Below are 20,484 nucleotides of genomic sequence, written 5' to 3' on the forward strand. Positions count from 1 at the left end.
TTTGTTAGACCTATCAGCAAGTTGAATGACAACATTATCCCTCTTAAGAGGGCCTAGACCTAGGGACACATACAAATTATAAGGCATAACATTTATGGATGCCCCTAAGTCTAACATCACATTTTCAAACCTAGTGTCACCAATGATACAGGGAACAGAAAAACTCCCTGGGTCCTTCAACTTTGGGGGTAGCTTCCTCTGGATAACTGCTGATATCGTCTCGCTCATTTTCACCACCTCCTTCTCTCTTGTCTGCCTCCTTGTGGTGCATAGCTCCTTCAAGAACTTGGCGTATTTAGGCACCTGTTTGATGCACTCGATCAAGGGCATGTTCACTTGAACCTTCTTGAAGATTTCCAAGATCTCTTGATCAGATTTATCTTTCTTCGTCTTGGCAAACCTGCTTGGGAAAGGTATAGAAACAACTGGGTTAGTCTTAACTAAACCACTAGAGTTAGGAATTGTACCTTTGGGTTTCTCAGCTTGGGGCAAGTCAACTTCCACCCTTGATGTAGCCGGGTCCTTCTCAACATCCTTCTTAGACACCTCCACAACGTCTTCTTCTTCATTATGGACCGCTTGGGCCTTCTTGTGGGCTCTGGGAGGGTCAACTAGTACGCACCCACTCCTAGTGATGATGGCTTGGGCGTGCTCATTCCTTGGGTTAGGCACTGTGTTGCTTGGAAGTTTCCTTGTTTCAACAATCCGGCCCATGAAATCCACCACTTGGCCCATTTGATTCTTGAGCTCTGCAATATCCTTTGAATGGGTTACCTGTCCTACAACTAAAGCTTGAGTAGCCGTGTTAAGTTGTTGTTGCCCTGCAGCAAGGGACTTCAACAGTTCATCATAATTAGGGGCACTCAAAGTATTAGAAACAGGAGGTGGAGGGACAGAATTGGGAATACAAAAGTTTGAGGTACCTGAGGCCTCAAAAACAAACTGGTGGGCGCTGAGAATTCTGACCTGGGCCTTGAGGTGGTCTCAAGGTGTTATCATTGTTAGCCCAACGAAAGTTGGGGTGGTCTCTGAGCCCAGGATTGTACGTATTGGAGTAAGGGTTGTACCTCGGGCCTCCTTAACCTCCTTGATACCCTAGGGCGTTAACAGATTCCCATCTTTCTGGAGAGGCAAGTTGGGGACATTTATCTGTGGGGTGCCCTTGAGTCGAGCACATCCCACACACTTGAGCCATTGCTCCTCCTCCATTAACGTTTAAGACTTGAGACAGCAGAGTAGACATCTTGTTGACCTTGTCTTCAAGAGCAGAGTTAGTGGACACCTCATGTACCCTCCGTTGAGAGGAAAGCACCCCCTCATATTGTTGATAGTTTAGTGCACGATTAGTAAGTAGCACCTTGGCATCAGCAGGTATCTTATCCATAAAGGATCCTCCAGCAGCAACATCTAACAGACCACGCTCATTAGCGGTGAGTCCTTCATAAAAATAGGTAAGGAGGGACCCCTCACTCATCCCATGGTTAGGGCATGATGCTACAAGGCTCTTAAACTTGTCCCAATAATTGCAGAAATTCTCCTCATGTCCTTGCGTAATTCCACTAATCTGCTTCCTCAAAACAGTGACCTTTGAGGCAGGAAAGTACTTCGTAAGGAACTCGCCCTTCATCCTATCCCAAGTGTTGATAGTCCCAGCAGGCAGCTCAAATAGCCAAGTCTTGGCCTTGTCCTCCAAAGTAAAGGGAAATGCCTTCATCTTCAAGATATTGATATCAGCTCCTTTAGGGCACATACTCCCACAGACAAACTCGAACTCCTTGAGATGCTTGTTGGTGTCTTCACTACTCATCCCATGAAACTTGGGTAGGTGATGCAGAAACCCACTCTTTAACTCAAAATCATCATTAAGCCTCTCTCCTAGTTCTAGATAGGCAATGCATAAGGGCGCAGCACCCCCACCTGTAGGATTAGACAGTTGCCTAATAGTCTCAGCCATTGGTGCCTGTACTTGCTCAACACGGGCGTGCTCTTCCTCTTCTTCCTCTTCAGTGACCTCCTCTTCTTCCTCTTCTAAGACTTGTTCTTCTCCTTCTTCAGAATGGTCAGGTTTGTTGATCTCCTCGGTTGATCTAGTTGAGCAGTTATAACCTGAATAGCTAGAGTCCTGAGAATCCCTCCTTTCTAGAGGAGGGCGGTCTGAAAAAGTGAGTTCTGCCCTTTGCTTAGCACGTTCCAATTTTTCAAAGAGCACCTTAGTCTTATCAGAGACAGTGGACATTCATGGACCTTTAAGACCAAATCAAGTGTTAGTAACATGTACAAGGCTCGAAATACAAACATTATGTCTTTCCTACTTTCTAAGTTACTTTTACATTTACATACTTAGGTACTGGAACAGAGGACCTCGTTTGTGCAATGGGACTATAGAACAGCTAACCTCGACAAAGTCATGTTTAATCCAATATACCTTAAGCAGGTCACACATCATTTTTTTTTATTATTATAAACATAATTAATATCTCAATTGATTCCAAATTGTAAGTCGAGCCCAATAGAAACCACTACTATTGGTGAGATACGATATAGGGATAGTCGCCCAGACATAAGTCTCTTTCCTTTGTTTCAGAAGGCCGAATGGCCAGATTAAGAGGTAAGTGAGAGGGAGGACTCATTTTAGTGATACTACGAAGGCTACTCCCTCATTGAGGTTTAGGCCCCTATCGGCTACTCCTACGTAGTGGTTTAGGCTTATTCTATAGTATCTCTGAGATCCAATTGAACCCATCACCCAGGGTCCCAATCTAAGACACCATCCGTATGCGCCCCTTACTCAGCTGGGAAATTAACTTATGTGTTAGACCGTTCTCCAAATGCTAATAAAGGCCGCCCTCAAACTCAAGAGACCCTAGCAAGGTACTAATGAAGGGTTTAGGCCAATATTAACAAAAGGGCCCTTGTCTACTCATACGATTTTACACACTTACAACAATTAAGTATTTAGCTAAATTCATAACCTAAGTATATTAATCTAAGTGAAACACATGCAATTTACAATATGGTTAAAAAAAAAAAACAACTTCTACAAATTGTACAACAATGATAAAAGACATGCTTAATTTCGTAACACTCATAAAACTTTAACTAAATCACAATTAAAGCTTGGCCTAACAAAAATTGCAATTTGTCACCATTCCACAAGTGAAGAACAAAAATTTAGCATGCATTCTATATAAACAACAAAATCGATGACACTTTAAGCGTTAGGGATTTTAACAATCCCCGGCAACGGCGCCAAAAATTGATGCGGCTGAAATTGCCTCACAATTTAACCCTGCAAAATGTAGTTGTCAGTATAGGATAAGCAGGGATCGTTCAGTCCGGGGATTGTAGGGTACACCTACACAAAAAGGTCAATTAACAAATAAAAGAATAAAATGGGGGTTTTGAAATTTGGTTCCTAATCTACTTAAAATAAAAACAAAAACAAAAATTACCTACAATCCCCGAACTGAACGATTCCTGCTTATCCTATACTGACAACTACATTTTGCAGGGTTAAATTGTGAGGCTATTTCAGCCGCATCAACACACTCAACTACACCCATCTTGCTCAACTATACCCAACTTGCTCGATCATGTCCAACATGTTTTACTTAAGCCCCAAGTTCACAAATGCTTCATACTATGTCACTGGGACTACTCCCACAATTTTATTTGGACACCCATTACACTTGCCACTATCTATTGTGCGTGTTATATGGCCATAAGATCCACATATACAAATACCAATATTTTACATGTTCATACACATTAATGGAATATTGAATTCTTCTACCATTTGTTGCTTGCAACAAATCGAATTGTTTTCGCATTCCATTAATACGAGCGGTAACCAATACAACAAAGCATTCTACATATGCGCGTTTTTTGTGCAGGTTAAACGAGTCCCTTCTTGCTTACGGAGTTTGGGGACTTGTAGGGGCTAGGCGCCTCTCGGACATTGTTTATGCTTGATGACTTCATATAACTCCCCAACCAAGAAGCTCCTCTTACTCGGGGACTTCGGGGACTTGTAGATACCTCTCACTATACATGGATAGTTTGCTACCTCACCAAGCATAAACAACACCCTCATGGGATCCAACCGCTACTTGAATCTTGTAGCCCTATGTTCAAGCTACGCTACGGTATCCGGAAGTGGCAAATATGTCATCGGGAAGCCACCTTTTCGGGCTTGCAAAGTTTCCTTCACAAACATGCTTTCTAGACTAGAATAGTGATTTCTACATCCCACATCTAAGAAAATGTAAAGGAGATGGCTTCCTTCACCTATAAAAGGAATGCCTCCTCCCACAACTCAAACCACTCCATTACACACTTTGTAATCCCCAACACACATAGTACAATATTCAAGTGGACGTAGTCTCCCGCTAAGGCAGAGACGAACCACCATACTTCTCGTGTGTGCGTGTCTCTCTCTCTCTAAAGCTAACTAGAGATCCCCACGGATACAAACGTTAACACTAAAAAAAGGATTTCATGGGTTTTGGGTTGAAAGATCGAGCAATAACTATAACATAATATTCAATGAATATTGTTCAAGAAAATTTCAAATCAGATTGTTTTAATTAAATTTACTTTTGTATTAAATGTGGGCCATGTATAGAAATTATTATTTTTACTTAATTGTTTTAGGTAAATTATAAAACGATATGACAATATAAGGAAATTTGGAAAGAAAAAAATAATAATTTAATTGAATGTTATATTTGGGGAAGGCAAGAAGAGTAATTTTTTTTCTTCTTCATTTTTCTCACTTTGTCCTTATTTGTCTTTTCATATGACTTGACAAAATCTATTAATAATTGAAAAAAAATTTGGAGGTCCAAATATCAAATTTGGAGGTCCAACTAGAACCACCCAAAAAAAAAAAAGTCAAATAGAAGAAAATCCAAAAATAGAAAGAAAGTAAAGTATTGTACATAGTTTAGCGTAGGTTGTACATCGGGATTAGAGTGAGTGAGTTAGCATTCGAAAGCAAAAGTCTAATATCTCTACAAGAGAGAGTTGCTTCACCGATTTCCATAGACTTTGTTTTTCCGTATTCTTCATTTCTATTAGCCACTTGCCCTTACACTATGCCAATAATGCCTTTAGACTACACATTTCAAAAGACAAAATTGTTGTTTTCTGTTGTCTGAATTTTTTAAACTTCTTCAGACAACATATAAATTAATTCTGTTGTCTGAATAGCATTAGAATCCGTACTATTTTGGTTTTTTCATCTTTTTTGTAAGTTAGAAAATTAAGACAACAGATAACTGTCGTCTTAAAAGACTGAGGATTTCTCATTAAAATGTTGAAAATTGGGACGACATTTATATGTTGTCTGAGTAAATGGAGAAAAAGTATACCCAAATTGTGTTGCCCGCTCAATTTTTGTTGCCAAACTTAAACTTCCCACCGTTTTTTTTTTTCCTTTAGTTTTCTGAAAGGAAATAAAGGTGCTCATCGAAAACGAAACCTCTCTCCTCTCAGACGCCTAACACTCATAGCTTGCCGTCTCTCTCATGAAATTTCCCTCTTCATCCTTACTCACATGGCCAAAAACACCAGTTGATGTCGAACCAACAGCCTATCCTCTAGCATTTGCAGTGGGTAAATTTCTCTATCATGTCTCCCTCATCTGCATACCAAATTGCTATTCCAATTCTCTTTTTGGGCTTTTGATTTTCATAACTTTCTGCTGGTTTTTGAGCAGCTCAGGTCTAAGTTTTCAAATACTCTTGAACATCCCCACACCTCCTTTCTCTATTTCTGTCTAGTTGACTCATCACCATCACAATCCCCATAGCAGATCTACCTTTTCCGAATCGTGAATGTTTTCTCAGATCCACACGATTTGACTCCCACCCTGCCCGCCGGTAGCTCCCTCCATCACCGCTGAGTTTTGGATGGAGAACCTGATCTCGCTGGTCAACAAAATCCAAAGAGCTTGCACAGCTCTCGGTGACCACGGCGAAACCCGTGCATTACCGACTCTTTGGGACTCGCTTCCCTCCATCGCTGCCGTCAGTGGCCAGGTTAGCTCCCGGTTCATTCTTCCACCTTCTCTTTTCTCTCTGATTGATCCAGCTATTCGGACTCTTCTTTGGTCAGCTATATAACCTAGTTCATAGTAGATGTTGTGTGAATGCTTTGCTTGATTGAAGTCTATTGCATAATTTTCTTAGCGATGAAGATAGAGAGTATGATTATTGTGTTAAGCAGAAGCATTGAAATAGCTTTCAAGCTATCGGCAATCCTAACATAGTCCGTTTTATAGAGTGTACTATGAGCTGCTTCCTCTACCTTTGCTATGTTAGTGGTGGGGAAAGGATAAATATTGTTGTCCAATTTACTTTTATAGCTTGGGTTCTGCTGGTTATTTCTATGCTGCAAGACATACTTTAGTAAGATTTGGAGGCATGCCTTGCTACTCATCACTTGTTTGATAGGTCAATTATTTACCTGTAGTAATAGAAAGCAGGGAACGATTTCCTGTTGGAAGACTGAATAGGTTCTTCTTCATACTAATATATGGTTTTTTATATAATTAAACTTGGCCTGCAATTTCTTGTATACTCAAATGGCTTGTTTTCAAAAATAGATCCATTTTGAGCGAAAGAAAAGAAGCATTTCCAAAGCAAAAGTGTAGTGATCAATGTTAGATATAATTTTGCATGCTTGATTATTGTGCTTAATCACAGATTCGTTGAATTCTGGACCAGTTTTTAGACGCTAGACTAGTTTTAGTTATTGTGCTGTGTAGCGGAAGCAAATTGCCTTTTATGCATTTTGGTGGAAGTGGAATTTTGCTCATGTTAGCTGAAGCATGTGTATTAATTTGAAAGGCGTATTTGAGAATAAAATTCATGAAGAATGAATTTATTGTGATATTAATGGATATTGTTTACTTATGTTTCGGTTTTGTGGGGTCGAATTTGGGAAGTCTTCTGTCTTGGAGAGCATTGTCGGGAAGGACTTCTTACCCCGTGGTTCTGATAAGATTCATAGTCATCTGTGAGGGCTTGGTTTGGTCGATAGAGTGGCCATATTCATTTGTTTAGTCATGTAGATATCAAATGCTAGACTTTGGCTATTCTTGCCACTCATTTTTGGGATGTTTTCATTTATGGTGATGTTTCTTCTTGGATGTTTGGGAAATGACACATGGGGAAATAACTACAGGAATTGTTAGTCGGCATCCTCTAGTGTTCCAGCCTCATAAGATTGATGAACGCAGCAGAGAATATGTGGAATTTCTCCACCTTCCAAGGAAAAGGTTCACAGATTTTGGTAATTGCTTATTCTTTTTCTAATTTTGCTCTTCTGGATTTACTTTGCTATGTTTCAATTCTATTTAAATTTTTTTGGTATCCATATCAGTAAGGTTTCCATATTACACTTTCAAAGTATATCTCAAGGAATAATAAAATGAAAAATCAGTAGCTTGTAGGAGAATACGATTAATGTGATTGTTCTGTTGCAATTTTTTAGGACTATCTTTGCCAGTACCAAGTGTTATTAGATATCACATATTACTAAACTTCCATACTTGACTAGATACCAAATGAACCTTTGAGACATTCCCAGTAGGACCTCACTATGCTCGTAGCTAGTTGTCTGCTCAAGTATTCTCTCTTTCAATGTGTTACTTGGCTGTCTTTTAGGTCTATCTTTTAGATTCTTCCTATCTTCTTTTTACATTGTTTTACGAATGGCACTAATTGATACTTTGTACTATTATCCGATTCCATCTACCATGATATAGACATTCTGAGAGGTAAGAAGCTATATAGATACCTCTCACTATGCAAGGAGGATTTGCTACATCACCAAGCATAAGTAACACCCTCTTTAGGACACCCACAAGCCATGGTGAGGCCCAACTGGAAGTGGCAAATACGTCTCCGGGAAGCCACCTTCCCGGCCTTGCCAAGTTGCCCTCACAACATAGCTTTTCTAGACTAGAATAGTGATTTCTACATCCCACATCTAAGAAAATGTAAAGGAGAGGGGTTCCCTTACCTATAAAAGGGACCCCTCCTCCTCCTTAAACATCACTCCATTACACACTTTGTAATCCCAAACACACATAGTACAATATTCAAGTGGACGTAGTCTCCCGCTAAGGCGGAGACAAACCACTATACTTCTCGTGTGTCTCTCTCTCTCTTTCTCTAAAGCTAATTAGAGACCCCCACGGATCTCTAACGTTAACATTGGCGCTAGAAGCACTCGACCTTCCTTGCCTTGTATTCTCAATCAAGCCTTACATCTGCCGCTATCCATCCTTGGCGGTAACAAAACAAAATTCAAACATAAATTTGTTCCCAGTGCTGGTAAAAGTTGCAAGGTTTCAAGTCAAAACGAAGTCAAAGCAACATCCGCTCAAAACTTGAGCTCAGTCAACACCAATCAAGGGCCGGTCAACGCCCAACTCCGGTCAACGCCATTCAGAGTTGGTCAACTTCGGTCAACACCATTAGGGTTGGTCAACGCTGATGAAGGTTGGTCAAAACAAAAAAACAAAAAACAATTTTGGGTGCCAATTTTCTCTGGACACCCACGAGTCCACTCTGGGCAACCTGCCAACCGCCAAGCTGATCATCAGCGCCGAGCTCCAAGTGAGCACCAAGCCTCCAAGTGAGCAAAAAGCTCCGCTGCTCTACCGGTCAAAGGCTCCGTCTTCCATGATCCGCTGATGTCCCAACGCTTCCTTCGCTAGCCTGGCTTAGCCTAATTTTAACTCTCTGAACTGTACACCGCCGGACTGTACACCGCTGACCCAAGCTCCTCGGTGATGACAGTAGCGTTGCCATTCGGTGACCATCAACAATATATCATCGAACAAATTCCAGTCCTGTCCAAGTCTCCGCCAGACCGTACGCCGCTAGGAGTGACCTCTAGCCAAGGCTCCGCGCCGCCAGCCACCACCACTGACTCGAACTTCCTCCGCTCACCATACTCTTCAATCCTCTTGGCCAAGCTTCAATCCTTGGTGGAGCTTCATTTTCCGTAGTGGAGTTTCAATTTTCATGGCGGAGTTTCAACCTCCTCTTCACACCCAAAAACTAATCTGGACACCCATTCCATCTTCAATCATCCTCTCCACTGGCCACCTCTTCACCAAACTTCGAGCCTCCGCCGACCTCCAAGTCTACTGTCACCGCAGAGCTCTGAGTCCCCGCCAAACTCCGCTGAGCACCAAGTCTCCGCTGATGTTATAGGGCTCCGCTGACTAGAGCCCGCTAAACAAAGCTCCATACCGCTGTCCAATCCTCCGCTACCCACACTAAACGCAAACAGATGCGGATGAAGGTCCCCCAGCAACCAGTTGAGATAAACCTTGACAGGCAGAGCTCCCTCGTCAACTCGTCGAAGCTGGACGTTTCACTCTTGTCAGTCCACTAGCTTTCACTCTGATTAAAATCCATGGAGACGCACCAACCAACCAGATAAGTCTATTTCTTTAATCATGATCTCTAGTTGATTATAATATACACGCTCTGCATTATATCCTGTAGCTTTGTCCCTACATGCCTCTAAGTGCACGGCACTTACAAGCCCACGACAGCATATAACTATAGAGATGTGTGCATGTTTCCTTTGTGATCAACTAAGCATGGCAATACATGAAGAATATGTTGCTTTCACCTTATGCCTCTGTCGGCCACATGCTTTTCATTCTTACATGCATGTTGATAATTACGCTACATGCATGTGTCATGTGTCATTGACACCAACCATAAAAAAAAAACTCAAAAGTCAAAACCATGCAAGCTTGTCCATGTAATATGGTAGCGCTTATCTCATAGATTATTTACATAGGTGAACTCTTTTACACCTTCCAGCATGGTGTAATACTAAATAACATCATACAAGTATATGTAGCTCTCTTGTACATGCTTTGTGTGCATGATCTACTATTTTAGCCAAGACTTGCCGCCATATTTAATGGACCACATGAACATGGCCTTACTGTGAGTTCTTTAATTATCCTTGATAATTGGTGATGTTGGGTCACAGATCTTGACCGCACAATACATAAGATCTTAGATTTTTGTTTCACATGATTCAAATAAAGTACAAATTTGCACATGGGCATGCTTATGAAATTCAAGTGTGTAACCATAAATTGACGTTGTGCGTATATGTGAGATAGCAATTGTATAGAATTGTAGCATTTTTAACATCGTAACATGAGACTACATATACACATGCTTAATCAATTAAACTACATGGTTTAGTTACTAATCATCTATCTTGTGTTAAGGAGGTATAATCACCGAACACCTTTCAAGTTGGCGAAACCATCATCTTTCTACTAAGAAACTTCGCCAAAACAACATGGGAGTGTCATGCTTGGACAACTCCAGCATGATTTGGGTACCTATACCAATTTCTCCTCCAACTCGCTCCAAATTGGCATAGGATAAGTAACATTATCTTATCTTTTACGCTCTTGCAATTAGAGCCTTTGCCATGTCTATACATGTCTCCATAACTCTTAAGCATGCCTACAATATTTTGTACACTTGGCAACGCCTTCTAGGCCTTACATGCTAGATATGTCATGCCTCACATATCGATCTCAATAATCTCTAAGCATGCTTAGAACAAATACAAAATGTTATTAGCGACTTTACTACAAGTACATGCTATACACATATGTCATGCTTGTATTTTAATTGCAATTCAATTAAATAAACATGTGACATTCATCTAGAAGCTTGTGACACTTACGACTTAATTAAACATGCACGGATAAACGACTTGCTCAGGTTGCGACTCGCTTGGGTATCGAGTATGGCCACGACTTGTGCTTGGGCCATGCCTCGCATGCTCGCACAGCGCCTACACACTCAACTATACCCAACTTGCTCGATCATGTCCAACATGCTTTACTTAAGCCCCAAGTTCACAAACGCTTCATACTATGTCACCGGGACTACTCTCACAATTTTCTTTGGACACCCATTACACTTGCCACTATCTATTGTGCGTGTTATATGGCCATAAGATCCACATATACAAATACCAATATTTTACATGTTCATACACATTAATGGAATATTGAATTCTTCTATCATTTGTTGTTTGCAACAAATCGAATTATTTTCGCATTCCATTAACACGAGCGGTAACCAATACAACAAAGCATTCTACATATGCGCGTTTTTTGTCTCATTGTGCAGGTTAGACGAGTCCCTTCTTGCTTAAGGAGTTCGGGGACTTGTAAGGGCTAGGCGCATCTCGGACATTGTTTATGCTTGATGACTTCATGATTATAACTCCCCAACCAAGAAGCTCCTCTTACTTGGGGACTTTGGGGACTTGTAGATACCTCCCACTATACAAGGAGGATTTGCTACATCACCAAGCATAAGTAACACCCTCTTTGGGACACTCACAAGCCATGGTGAGGCCCAACCGAGACATGCATCCCGTAGCCCTATGTTCAAGCTACGCTACGGTATCCGGAAGTGGCAAATATGTCGCCGGGAAGCCACCTTTCCGGCCTTGCCAAGGTGCACTCACAACATAGCTTTTCTAGACTAGAATAGTGATTTCTACATCCCATATCTAAGAAAATGTAAAGAAGAGGGGTTCCCTTACCTATAAAAGGGACCCCTCCTCCTCCTTAAACATCACTCCATTACACACTTTGTAATCCCAAACACACAAAATACAATATTCAAGTGGACGTAGTCTCCCGCTAAGGCGGAGACGAACCACTATACTTCTCGTGTGTGTCTCTCTCTCTCTCTTTCTCTAAAGCTAACTAGACCCCCTCGGATCTCTAACGTTAACAGAAGCCCTCACATATCTTCTGGAATTAGAGTTGTTCATTAGCTGCATCCTCAAAAATCAACTAAGCATGTAATGGATACATTCTGTCATAGATTTTAAAGTAAACTTGACCTCAGATAAGGTTGCTAAAACATATAATTAGAGTCTTTCAAATTACTAAAAATCTATGAGTAATTCAAGAGTCTTTCAAATTACCAAATATTTATATGAGTAATTCAAGTACGATGAATGCAATTTAACTATGCATCTTTGTTTGCAGGTTCATTATGTTGCAAAGTGGAAGGGTATCACTTTCATGACAAGTAGACAAGGACTTGGTGTTGGTGGAGGAACGGTAAGGATAGATTGGTGCTGCTCTTCACTTGTATATTTAGTACTATAGGTCATTCTAACAGTAATTTCAATTGCTGTCACTCTCCTCTTAAACGACAATTTAGGAACCAACCAATTTTATGCTCATACAATTTAGTTCCCAGAATAACTATCTAGACCGTAAACTCAATTACTTTGTAGCAAAACAGTTCTGATTAGATAATCCATCACCAATGAAGTTGCTACCTCTAACTCCCAGTCCCATAGGCTTACCATCAACAAGTATTCTGCTTTTGAAACCGCTAGGAAGCTTCCATGGGTAATACCCTTTCTTGTAAACTTAATATATAAATAAAATTGATCACATAGTGCAGTCAAGTAGTTGTTAGTTTCTAGATTGCTTCATGACCTTCTCTGTTGTATTAGCATCCATTTTAATAAATTGATAAGCTTTTGGAATTGATAATCTTTTGGTTGGGAGTTGGGACTTGTGAGTAATTATGTTTCTTTTAATCTCTTATAAAATTGTAGTCTAAGCAGTCATGGATAGGTGCTAACTTTTTTTGGACTTCTGCAGAAACTGCCCTGCAGCACAGCTCTCTTTGGTTTTTGTTTTACCCTACTTAGTGGTCTTCAAATATACTGAAATTTTGACATGTTTCTGTTTTGTTAGTTAACAAAGGATCTGGAAAGTTTCATCTTATTCCAAAGTAAAGTGAATTTTCGGTGATTCTTCCAAATTTGGTCTGCATTTGGGAAAGTTCCAGCATTTTTAATGTATCCTCTGAATTTCTGTTGAGATTTGAACTCCTATTTGAATCATTTAACTTCTGGTTTTTATATATGTTGAATTATGCATTTCAAATAGTTGTTTCAAAACTGATTTCAAGTCAATTGGACTTACAATGAATTTTTGGTGAATTTTCTAAGTTGACCATGCTGCTGAGATTTTTTTTTTATATGACTCCTGCAGTTCAGTCAGATTGTGTTCTTCTTTTTCCTTGCTGTCCTAAATCCAAATTCTATGAAAATTCAGTATGTTCTACCTTAACATGTTTACTATGAGTATGCAAAATTTCAAGTTCATGGCTATACAAATGGACTTTAATAAATTCCCAAAGCTAAGTTGTTCATGCCTTAACATTCCAGTTCACTTATGTCTCCCTTTTGATGTGTGATGCATAATTTGACTCTTTCGTGTCGATTTTACTGAGATCGCCATGTCAATTCCATATATATATATATATATATATATATGGTAGATTGCTTTGGAGTAATATTACTCTATAATTATTTATTTTTGGGTTAGAAGTAGTCTAGTTTTGCTTGGTGTTCTCTTAAATTATGTTCTGAATTGGCTTCAAGTCTTTTGACTTTGATGATATAACAAGCCTTTTGTATTGTTCCAAAATGAATGATGTCCATATGGTTAACAATCAACACAAGATTACAACATATGTTGTCTCAACATGAAAATGAACAACTAAATCGTACCAAAATCTGTTGTTTCTTGTTATATCAAACAACAGAAGTAACAAGTTATTTATATTTCAAATGTGCTTCAAACAACAGAAGAGTGAGTTTCTGACCTCAATCAAACTACACAACTACATGATTATATATTGTCTATCAGATAACATAAATACTTAAAACTGTGGTTGGAATACAAAACAAACGACATAAAAATAAAGTCTTAAAACTATTTAGACGACAGATGAGTCATAATTTACCCAGTTTTAAGTGAATTTCAAACAACAATCAAATGTCTTTACAAATTCATTCAGACAACAGATTGTTAAACAAGCCTTTATTTTAGTAACTTCAGACAACATATAAATGTGTTCTTATTAAATGTTAGACAACAGCAGTTTTATTAAAACTGTAGTTTGTAGTTCATTTGAACAACATTAATCTGTCGTTGTATGTAATTAATAACCACAGAAAGTCTAAAATCCTTGAATTTTGGGTTGTTCAGACGACAGAGTCTTGCGAAAATTCTGTTCTCTGAGTGAGAAGAGACGACGGAGGATATCTGTCGTCTGATGCCGTAAGAGACGGCAGCTGGATAGACAACATATAATTTACATATCAGACCTGAAGGCTTTATTGGCATAGTGTTAGCCCCATTACAACCAAATAAAAGACCTTTTGATCTTGAATGTTGTGAGCTACTTAGCAGAGATGACACTATGCCAAAAACCTTATCAGACGACGGGCGAAAACTCTTGTGTGATTTGGAGTGCCACCGTTGTAGAGCGAGCAGTTGTCTGTTGAAAATTCACACAACGGTGGAACACAATTGTCTGAGAAATACACAGGCAACGGGTATGTGTTATAACTGTTGTATGATGGCTCGACAGATGGCTCAGCAGATGACAGGCGCAGCTGCGCAGCAATTGAGGCGCTACTTTCAGACAACATAATTTGTTTAAATCCATTGTTTGTTAAGCCTTGTCAAACAACAGGGTTCTAATGCTTTCTGTTGTGTGAGAGTATAGATGAGAAATCTGTTGTATGATCATTTAAACATTCATTTAACCTAATGAATAGTAGTGATTAAATGGAAATAAAATTTGATGCAAACAATCAAATGAACTAATAGTACTCCAACCCATATTTTAAACTTCAAAGTATATTGGATCCACCAAGATACAATTCGTATTAGTCATTGTTCCACAAAATCATGAATCGGTGACAATTTATTATTTAACATTGCATCCGGGACAAAGACATTAGTGTGCTAGAAATGGATCATTGTTTATTGGACTATTTATGATTGCTTGCCCACTTTGGCCACGACTAATGCTTGCTCTTGCTGCTCCTCTTTTTTCATTCTGCTTTTGCCACCACATCAACTTGTTTCAAGAAGCTGCATACAATACTCCCACATCAAAAGCCACACTACCCATGAGCAACATGACAAAATGACACAAGCAAGAAGCTACAGAGAGACAAAATACAAAGACTTATATTTACATCTGGTATTGCAAACCCAAGTTTGAAAGACAGGTGATCATTCAAAACATAACAATATAGTCACGCCTTGACAGCATACCTTAATTAATAAGTCAAAGTATCCCCGGAGATGTGAGACAAGATTCTGCTTTCCTTTCATACACAAATATATACTAGAAAAATGTTGCTCTTATGAAAGTTTTTGAAAAATGCAGTTAGTAGTTTGCTACACTGCAAGTACTTAGGCATTGCTATTTAGATTTGGCTTGGAATGTAATCTAGTCTATTGAATAATAGAAACCCTCCAAAACCATAAGTCATAACAGCAAATTGAGACCTAAAGGGCTACAAAACTTTCAGATATAAGAATTCTGAAGACATATAATCACATTCTCACTATCCAATTAGTGGCTTTCCAACCAAATCCGAAGTCAATGATCACTAAATGCAACCTCAAAAGACCATATTATTAAAACAAAAGCCATGGTATTTATCGTAGGCACGCCTTTGCTGCGAAGATGTGTGACACGGGCTGCTTAGGACTGAAGTGCCTCGTGCTCAAGTTCAATAGATAAGGCAAACTTAGAGTTACTCAATCACAAATGGTTGCCTCAAGTCAGTTCCCTGTTCTGAACTTTAAAACATTATATAGCTTGCAGAAAACTGAAAAGGTGACATGACTAACCAATGTATATTCATGACCAAAGTATACTTCTATATCAGCTGGTAAAGACATAATCTTTGTAAGGGAAGACTGCATCTGTAACAGACAATCAACTGATTAATAAATAGATTTTAAAACACACACATATAGTATATATAAAGTTGAACAAATGTAACAAGATAATCATTGCTTCGAAGTGTTCAAAACCAAAGGACCACCTTCACTATTAACTGCCTTGAACGGTTAACTGCTTTGAACGACCATTAAGTTGCAAAGCATTGCTTTTTATGTTTTATCTCAAGGGCGAGCATTAATCACAGAAGGCAAATGCAACACATAACTACAACATTGTTCTTTAATATTTACTGCGAAATTCTATAGGATAATGATTTCATCTTCCGGCAGTAAACCCTCAAACAAACTTCTGACAGACTCTCACTATTTTACAGGATGTTCCCTCCTCGAACTCAAACATAGCACCAGTTTTGACTGATTAAAAAGTAGTAAGGACATAAAACATAGGCCAAGAATTACCTGGTCAGGTGTTCCTTCAAACAACTTGCGACATGATAGGCTGAACAAAGTGTCTCTTGCAAATATTGACCCTGATCCAGGAAAGTAAAAGCTGATGTGACCTGCATGCATCAAATTAAGATAAAGAGATAAATTACAAATCAACAAGCAAGGAATGATGGTTCATCTGTAAATATTGTGGAAATACATCTATAAAGCTAATTTGCAGTTTGCAATGTGGGGACTCTGATTTTCTTTTGTAGGGACTCTGACATGGCTTATACATATGATCGATCAGCATATTCTTTTATAAGAATTCCATGTCAATTATATCTAAAGGGCTACAAACCTTTCAGATATACCACTAACAAAGCAAAAGAACAACACAGCATTATACATATGATCGATCTGCTCCTATTTTTATACCACTAACAAAGCAAAAGAACAACACAGCATTATACATATGATCGATCTGCTCCTATTTTTATTCACATTCATAGTTGCTCCTAACAATACTCAAAGCTTGGTAGATTCATTTCGATTGTGCCATGATTTTAAAGAATCAGGAAGATATAGAGAACTATGATGCCATGATCTGAATACATTATATATGTGCTATACATGGGTCTATACACTGGAGATTCTAGAGACTTTCCAATGACTAAAATCAACCCAAATTGTATAACAATGCGAGCCAGACTCCACTATCTTTTTACTAATTGGATTACTGAATGGTTTTAGACGAGAAAGAAACAGCAAAACAATTACAATTTCAAGTAAACAATAAGCTACAAAGTCAATAATTTGGTTCTTTCATCAAATTTAGAAAGATAATGAAGCATGCATTTCCATAAACAGATGGTGTGCATATATAGAGTTCATCTCTAAAAACGTATCACTAAAATAGATATGGTGATTCGATACCGGCAATTTCCTTGATTTTGGGAATTCAAAGATTAAAAACCACAAACTAAATTAGTCATACAGACACATAGTCAAGTCCAAATTAGAACCAAGGCATACAAGTCTAAATAACATACCTAAGAAAACTTCAGAAAAGAAGATCTGCACAGAACTGTACCTAGAACTTTCAGTAAGTGATGGCTCCGAACTGGACAGTAACCGAATAAACAAGGGAACCTGTCAAAAATTGAAAATAATAAAATAACTACATGTCAATGAAAAAAAATGAGGGGGAAAGACAAACAGAAACTAAAAAAATTAAAAAGAAAAATACCGAGAGGCAACAGTGAAGTTGGTGCTGAAAGTACTAGAGCCACCTCCAATTGCATACTTCATATATGCAAACACTCTGATTGGTCCACAATAAAGACATAATGTAGAGCACCCTGCCAAAAATTTGAATAAAAAGCTGTCAAAATTTGATAATAGTTTAAGTATATTAGACTATAATACACATTTTGATACACAAGGAAATATTTTATTTTCGATTTTGTTTTTAATATTCAACAGTACATTATCAAAATGAGACACTTGAATACCTGAAATCCATGGAACTTGACAAATGTGTAGCCATGGATCAATTGAGCATTACCAGGAAACTTGTCACACATGCTCTTTTGTTACCTTCTTCGTTTTGTAGAAAACAAAATCCTATATACATTGGCAACCATTCCTCTGGCCACAGTCTTGTACTCGCGTGTTAGCACTACTAATTCAGAACCTAAAAATTGAAGGATATAAATGATGTTTAGCAGCATAAAAACCACAACAGGTCTAGTAATCACTGATGCATAAGTTGAGAAGAAAAGGAAGTTGAAGTAACCTTGTCCAACATTGACAGGAAATTTCTATCCAGAGACTCAGCGGTGGAATCATCTCAGGGAATTACAAAGCACATGTAGCCTATACAAGAATTCAAAGGTAGAGGTTTAAGTGCGTCACAACAATGATGATGTATAGAAATGAATAAATGCATTGAGAAACAGAGGTAATTGGCTAACCATAGAGTTTATAAAAAGCAGTTGAGAGTCCCATTTACTAACTGAACCATACAAGAACAGAGAATTGGATAATTACCATTGCACGTCATATACGTTTGTTATTGATAGAAATGGTCTTGATGTGAGCAATCTTGGGCCTATCTTCCCCTGTCTCTCACTGGCAACGTTGTTCTAGGAAAGGACAACCACAAATCTCCAGATAAGAAAGAGAAGTGGGTAGCCCTTCATCTGGCAAGCACCAGATGTGGAGAAGGAGAAAAGGGAATTACCTTGGTGGTGATGTTGCTTAATTAGAACCAAAAGTTTGAGCTTCCCCCTTTTTAGTTTGCAGGTGATGAGGGGAGATGAGAGGGGAAATGTGTCGGCCTCAAAGAGATAGACAGGAAAAGAAGAGGGATGAAAAGGCAGAGTTATTATGTGTAAGTGATAGGAAAGTTATTTTTTCGAAGTGGGAAGACAAAGTCGCCCTAATCATTTAAACTTGATTAGAGGAGAGAGAGGCTCTAGCTTCTCTGTTCCTCTTCAACTAAACCCTTCCGTGGTTTTATCCCGACCCGCTTTCGTGGTCGATCACTCTGCCCTGGCGATGGCAGGTTTGTTTTTCCCTTTGGTTTTCTTCCTTTATCCTATCACCCAAATCTTCCTCATCTATAGATCTCAGATTACCTATCCATACCTTTCTCCCAATTTTCAACTCAGTTTCTTCACACAACAGATGCACATCTCCCTCACCAATCAGTTTTTTCAACGAATGTTCACCGGTTCGGTGCTCCGACTTCGGTGTTGTATCGTATGTCTTACAACAGCATGTCAGCTATTCCGCTGCTGCCTTTCTCGATTCCTCTTTCTTTTTTATGTTTTCTTTGGTTACCGTTTCGTCTGGCATTTTCTTTTTCTTGCCTGGCGATCTGCTGATGGTGTTCGATGGCGTTTTGTCTAGTTTTGAGATTTGGTTGTTGGATTCTGCATGGGATTTGGTGTGTTCACCGGTTGCAGTCCTCGTGGTGTCTCTGTATCACGCAATGGATCAGTTTGTGGCGGTGTTAGCACCAGCTATTTCCTTCTCCGTTGGGTCTGCAATTAGGCTGAACCTGTGGTGGTGTTCCGATGTCGGGATGAACTTGGTGTATTCCAATTTTCCGATGGTAAACAGTACTGTGACGTCTCTGGGTCACTTAACTAGTCGACAGGTGGCTGGTTATGTTTATGCTGCTGTCCTTTCCTCCCTTGGAGGGTTTGCTACTTGGATGGATAATGATGGGTTGTTCCCACTTGTTTTCTTTATATTCTGTTTGTTTGTGTTTTCCCCACACAGTGAGCTTTGTAAGTGTGTTTGTGTTTGTAAAGTTTTGTTTATCTAATAAAAATTATCCTTCCACTGCCAAAAAAAAAAAAAACCGGCAGTTGTTTTTTTTTCAATTTTGTATTCACTAATCACACAACACAAAAATAAGTTGCGGTTGGTTTTCTGATAATGTACATATTAGATTTTAGTTAAGGGAGCAAGGAGGGAAAATTCCAACCTATGTGCAATTAAAGTATCAGTTTCGGCGCTAGGGACAAACATTTCTCATTCAGACAACACAAATTACGTATTTCTGTTGTATGAGCTTACAGTCATCACACATATGTCAATCAAAATTTGTAGGCTTTGGGGGAATAAATGATATTTGGGGGCAAATCCAAACTTTCCCAAATTATCTTTCTTGATCATACAACACAAAAGTAAAAAACTGTTGTATGACATTTTATAAGCTACACTCAAACAACAGATATAGCTATTCTGTTGTACAATGTAGTATAAATTTGAAGCGAAATTTGAGCAAGCTAGGAGGGAAATATGCCACTCATTTTTTTTTTCATTCACACAGCAGACCATTCTTGTAAGTGTTGTGTAATGACCTTCTAGCTAAAAACTTCTGAATTTCAACAGCCTTATACGACGTAAGTTCTTTAAACGTGTTGTTTGAAGCCATTTTCATTAACACACAATGGAATTTTTTTTTTTCGTTGTGTGAAAAGCGTCGTCTGATAAGAATTTTCCCATAGTGGCAGTCAGCAACCATGTTACACTCCTTATAAATGTGTCTTAGAGAAAAAGATTTGAACTTATCAATAAAATTTCTGCAGCAAGTGATGAGAGAGGCAAGAGAATGGAGAGAAACATCAGTATTCTAAATGAGCCTCACAAGAATTGCATAATCATATTCAACTTCTTTTTTTGGAGAGAAACATCAGTATTCAATTTGGTTGTTTTCTTTT

At 38.8% G+C, this 20,484-nt stretch overlaps 1 protein-coding gene and 1 long non-coding RNA gene across 10 annotated transcripts; one reads left to right on the plus strand and one right to left on the minus strand.

The window, feature by feature from the left end:
* Positions 1–5,463: 5,463 nt before the first annotated feature.
* LOC112174099 lies at positions 5,464–13,380 on the plus strand. Its single transcript, XR_002925853.2, has 3 exons — positions 5,464–6,041; positions 7,189–7,296; positions 12,074–13,380. It is a non-coding gene; the product is annotated as an uncharacterized LOC112174099 (long non-coding RNA).
* A 1,332-nt stretch (positions 13,381–14,712) lies between these two features.
* Positions 14,713–18,799, minus strand: LOC112174842 (probable hydroxyacylglutathione hydrolase 2, chloroplastic). 9 transcript variants are annotated; one of them, XM_040507904.1, is made up of 9 exons: positions 18,299–18,799; positions 18,045–18,124; positions 17,846–17,942; positions 17,496–17,607; positions 17,340–17,398; positions 16,280–16,380; positions 15,767–15,841; positions 15,576–15,674; positions 14,713–15,067 (listed from the first exon to the last, which is right to left on the minus strand). In XM_040507904.1, exons 3-8 carry the CDS (start codon positions 17,880–17,882, stop codon positions 15,618–15,620), a joined length of 441 nt encoding a protein of 146 aa, XP_040363838.1. In that variant the 5' UTR covers positions 17,883–17,942; positions 18,045–18,124; positions 18,299–18,799; the 3' UTR covers positions 14,713–15,067; positions 15,576–15,617. The 9 variants fall into 9 exon arrangements, 7 of the variants coding, with proteins under 7 accessions (XP_040363838.1, XP_024168427.1, XP_024168428.1 ...); XM_040507905.1 differs by having other exon boundaries at positions 14,718–14,995; XM_024312659.2 differs by lacking the exon at positions 15,576–15,674 and having other exon boundaries at positions 14,713–14,995.
* Between the last annotated feature and the right edge of the window lie 1,685 nt (positions 18,800–20,484).

This window comes from Rosa chinensis, chromosome 6, assembly GCF_002994745.2.
Source record: "Rosa chinensis cultivar Old Blush chromosome 6, RchiOBHm-V2, whole genome shotgun sequence".
In the NCBI taxonomy this organism is placed as follows: domain Eukaryota; kingdom Viridiplantae; phylum Streptophyta; class Magnoliopsida; order Rosales; family Rosaceae; genus Rosa; species Rosa chinensis.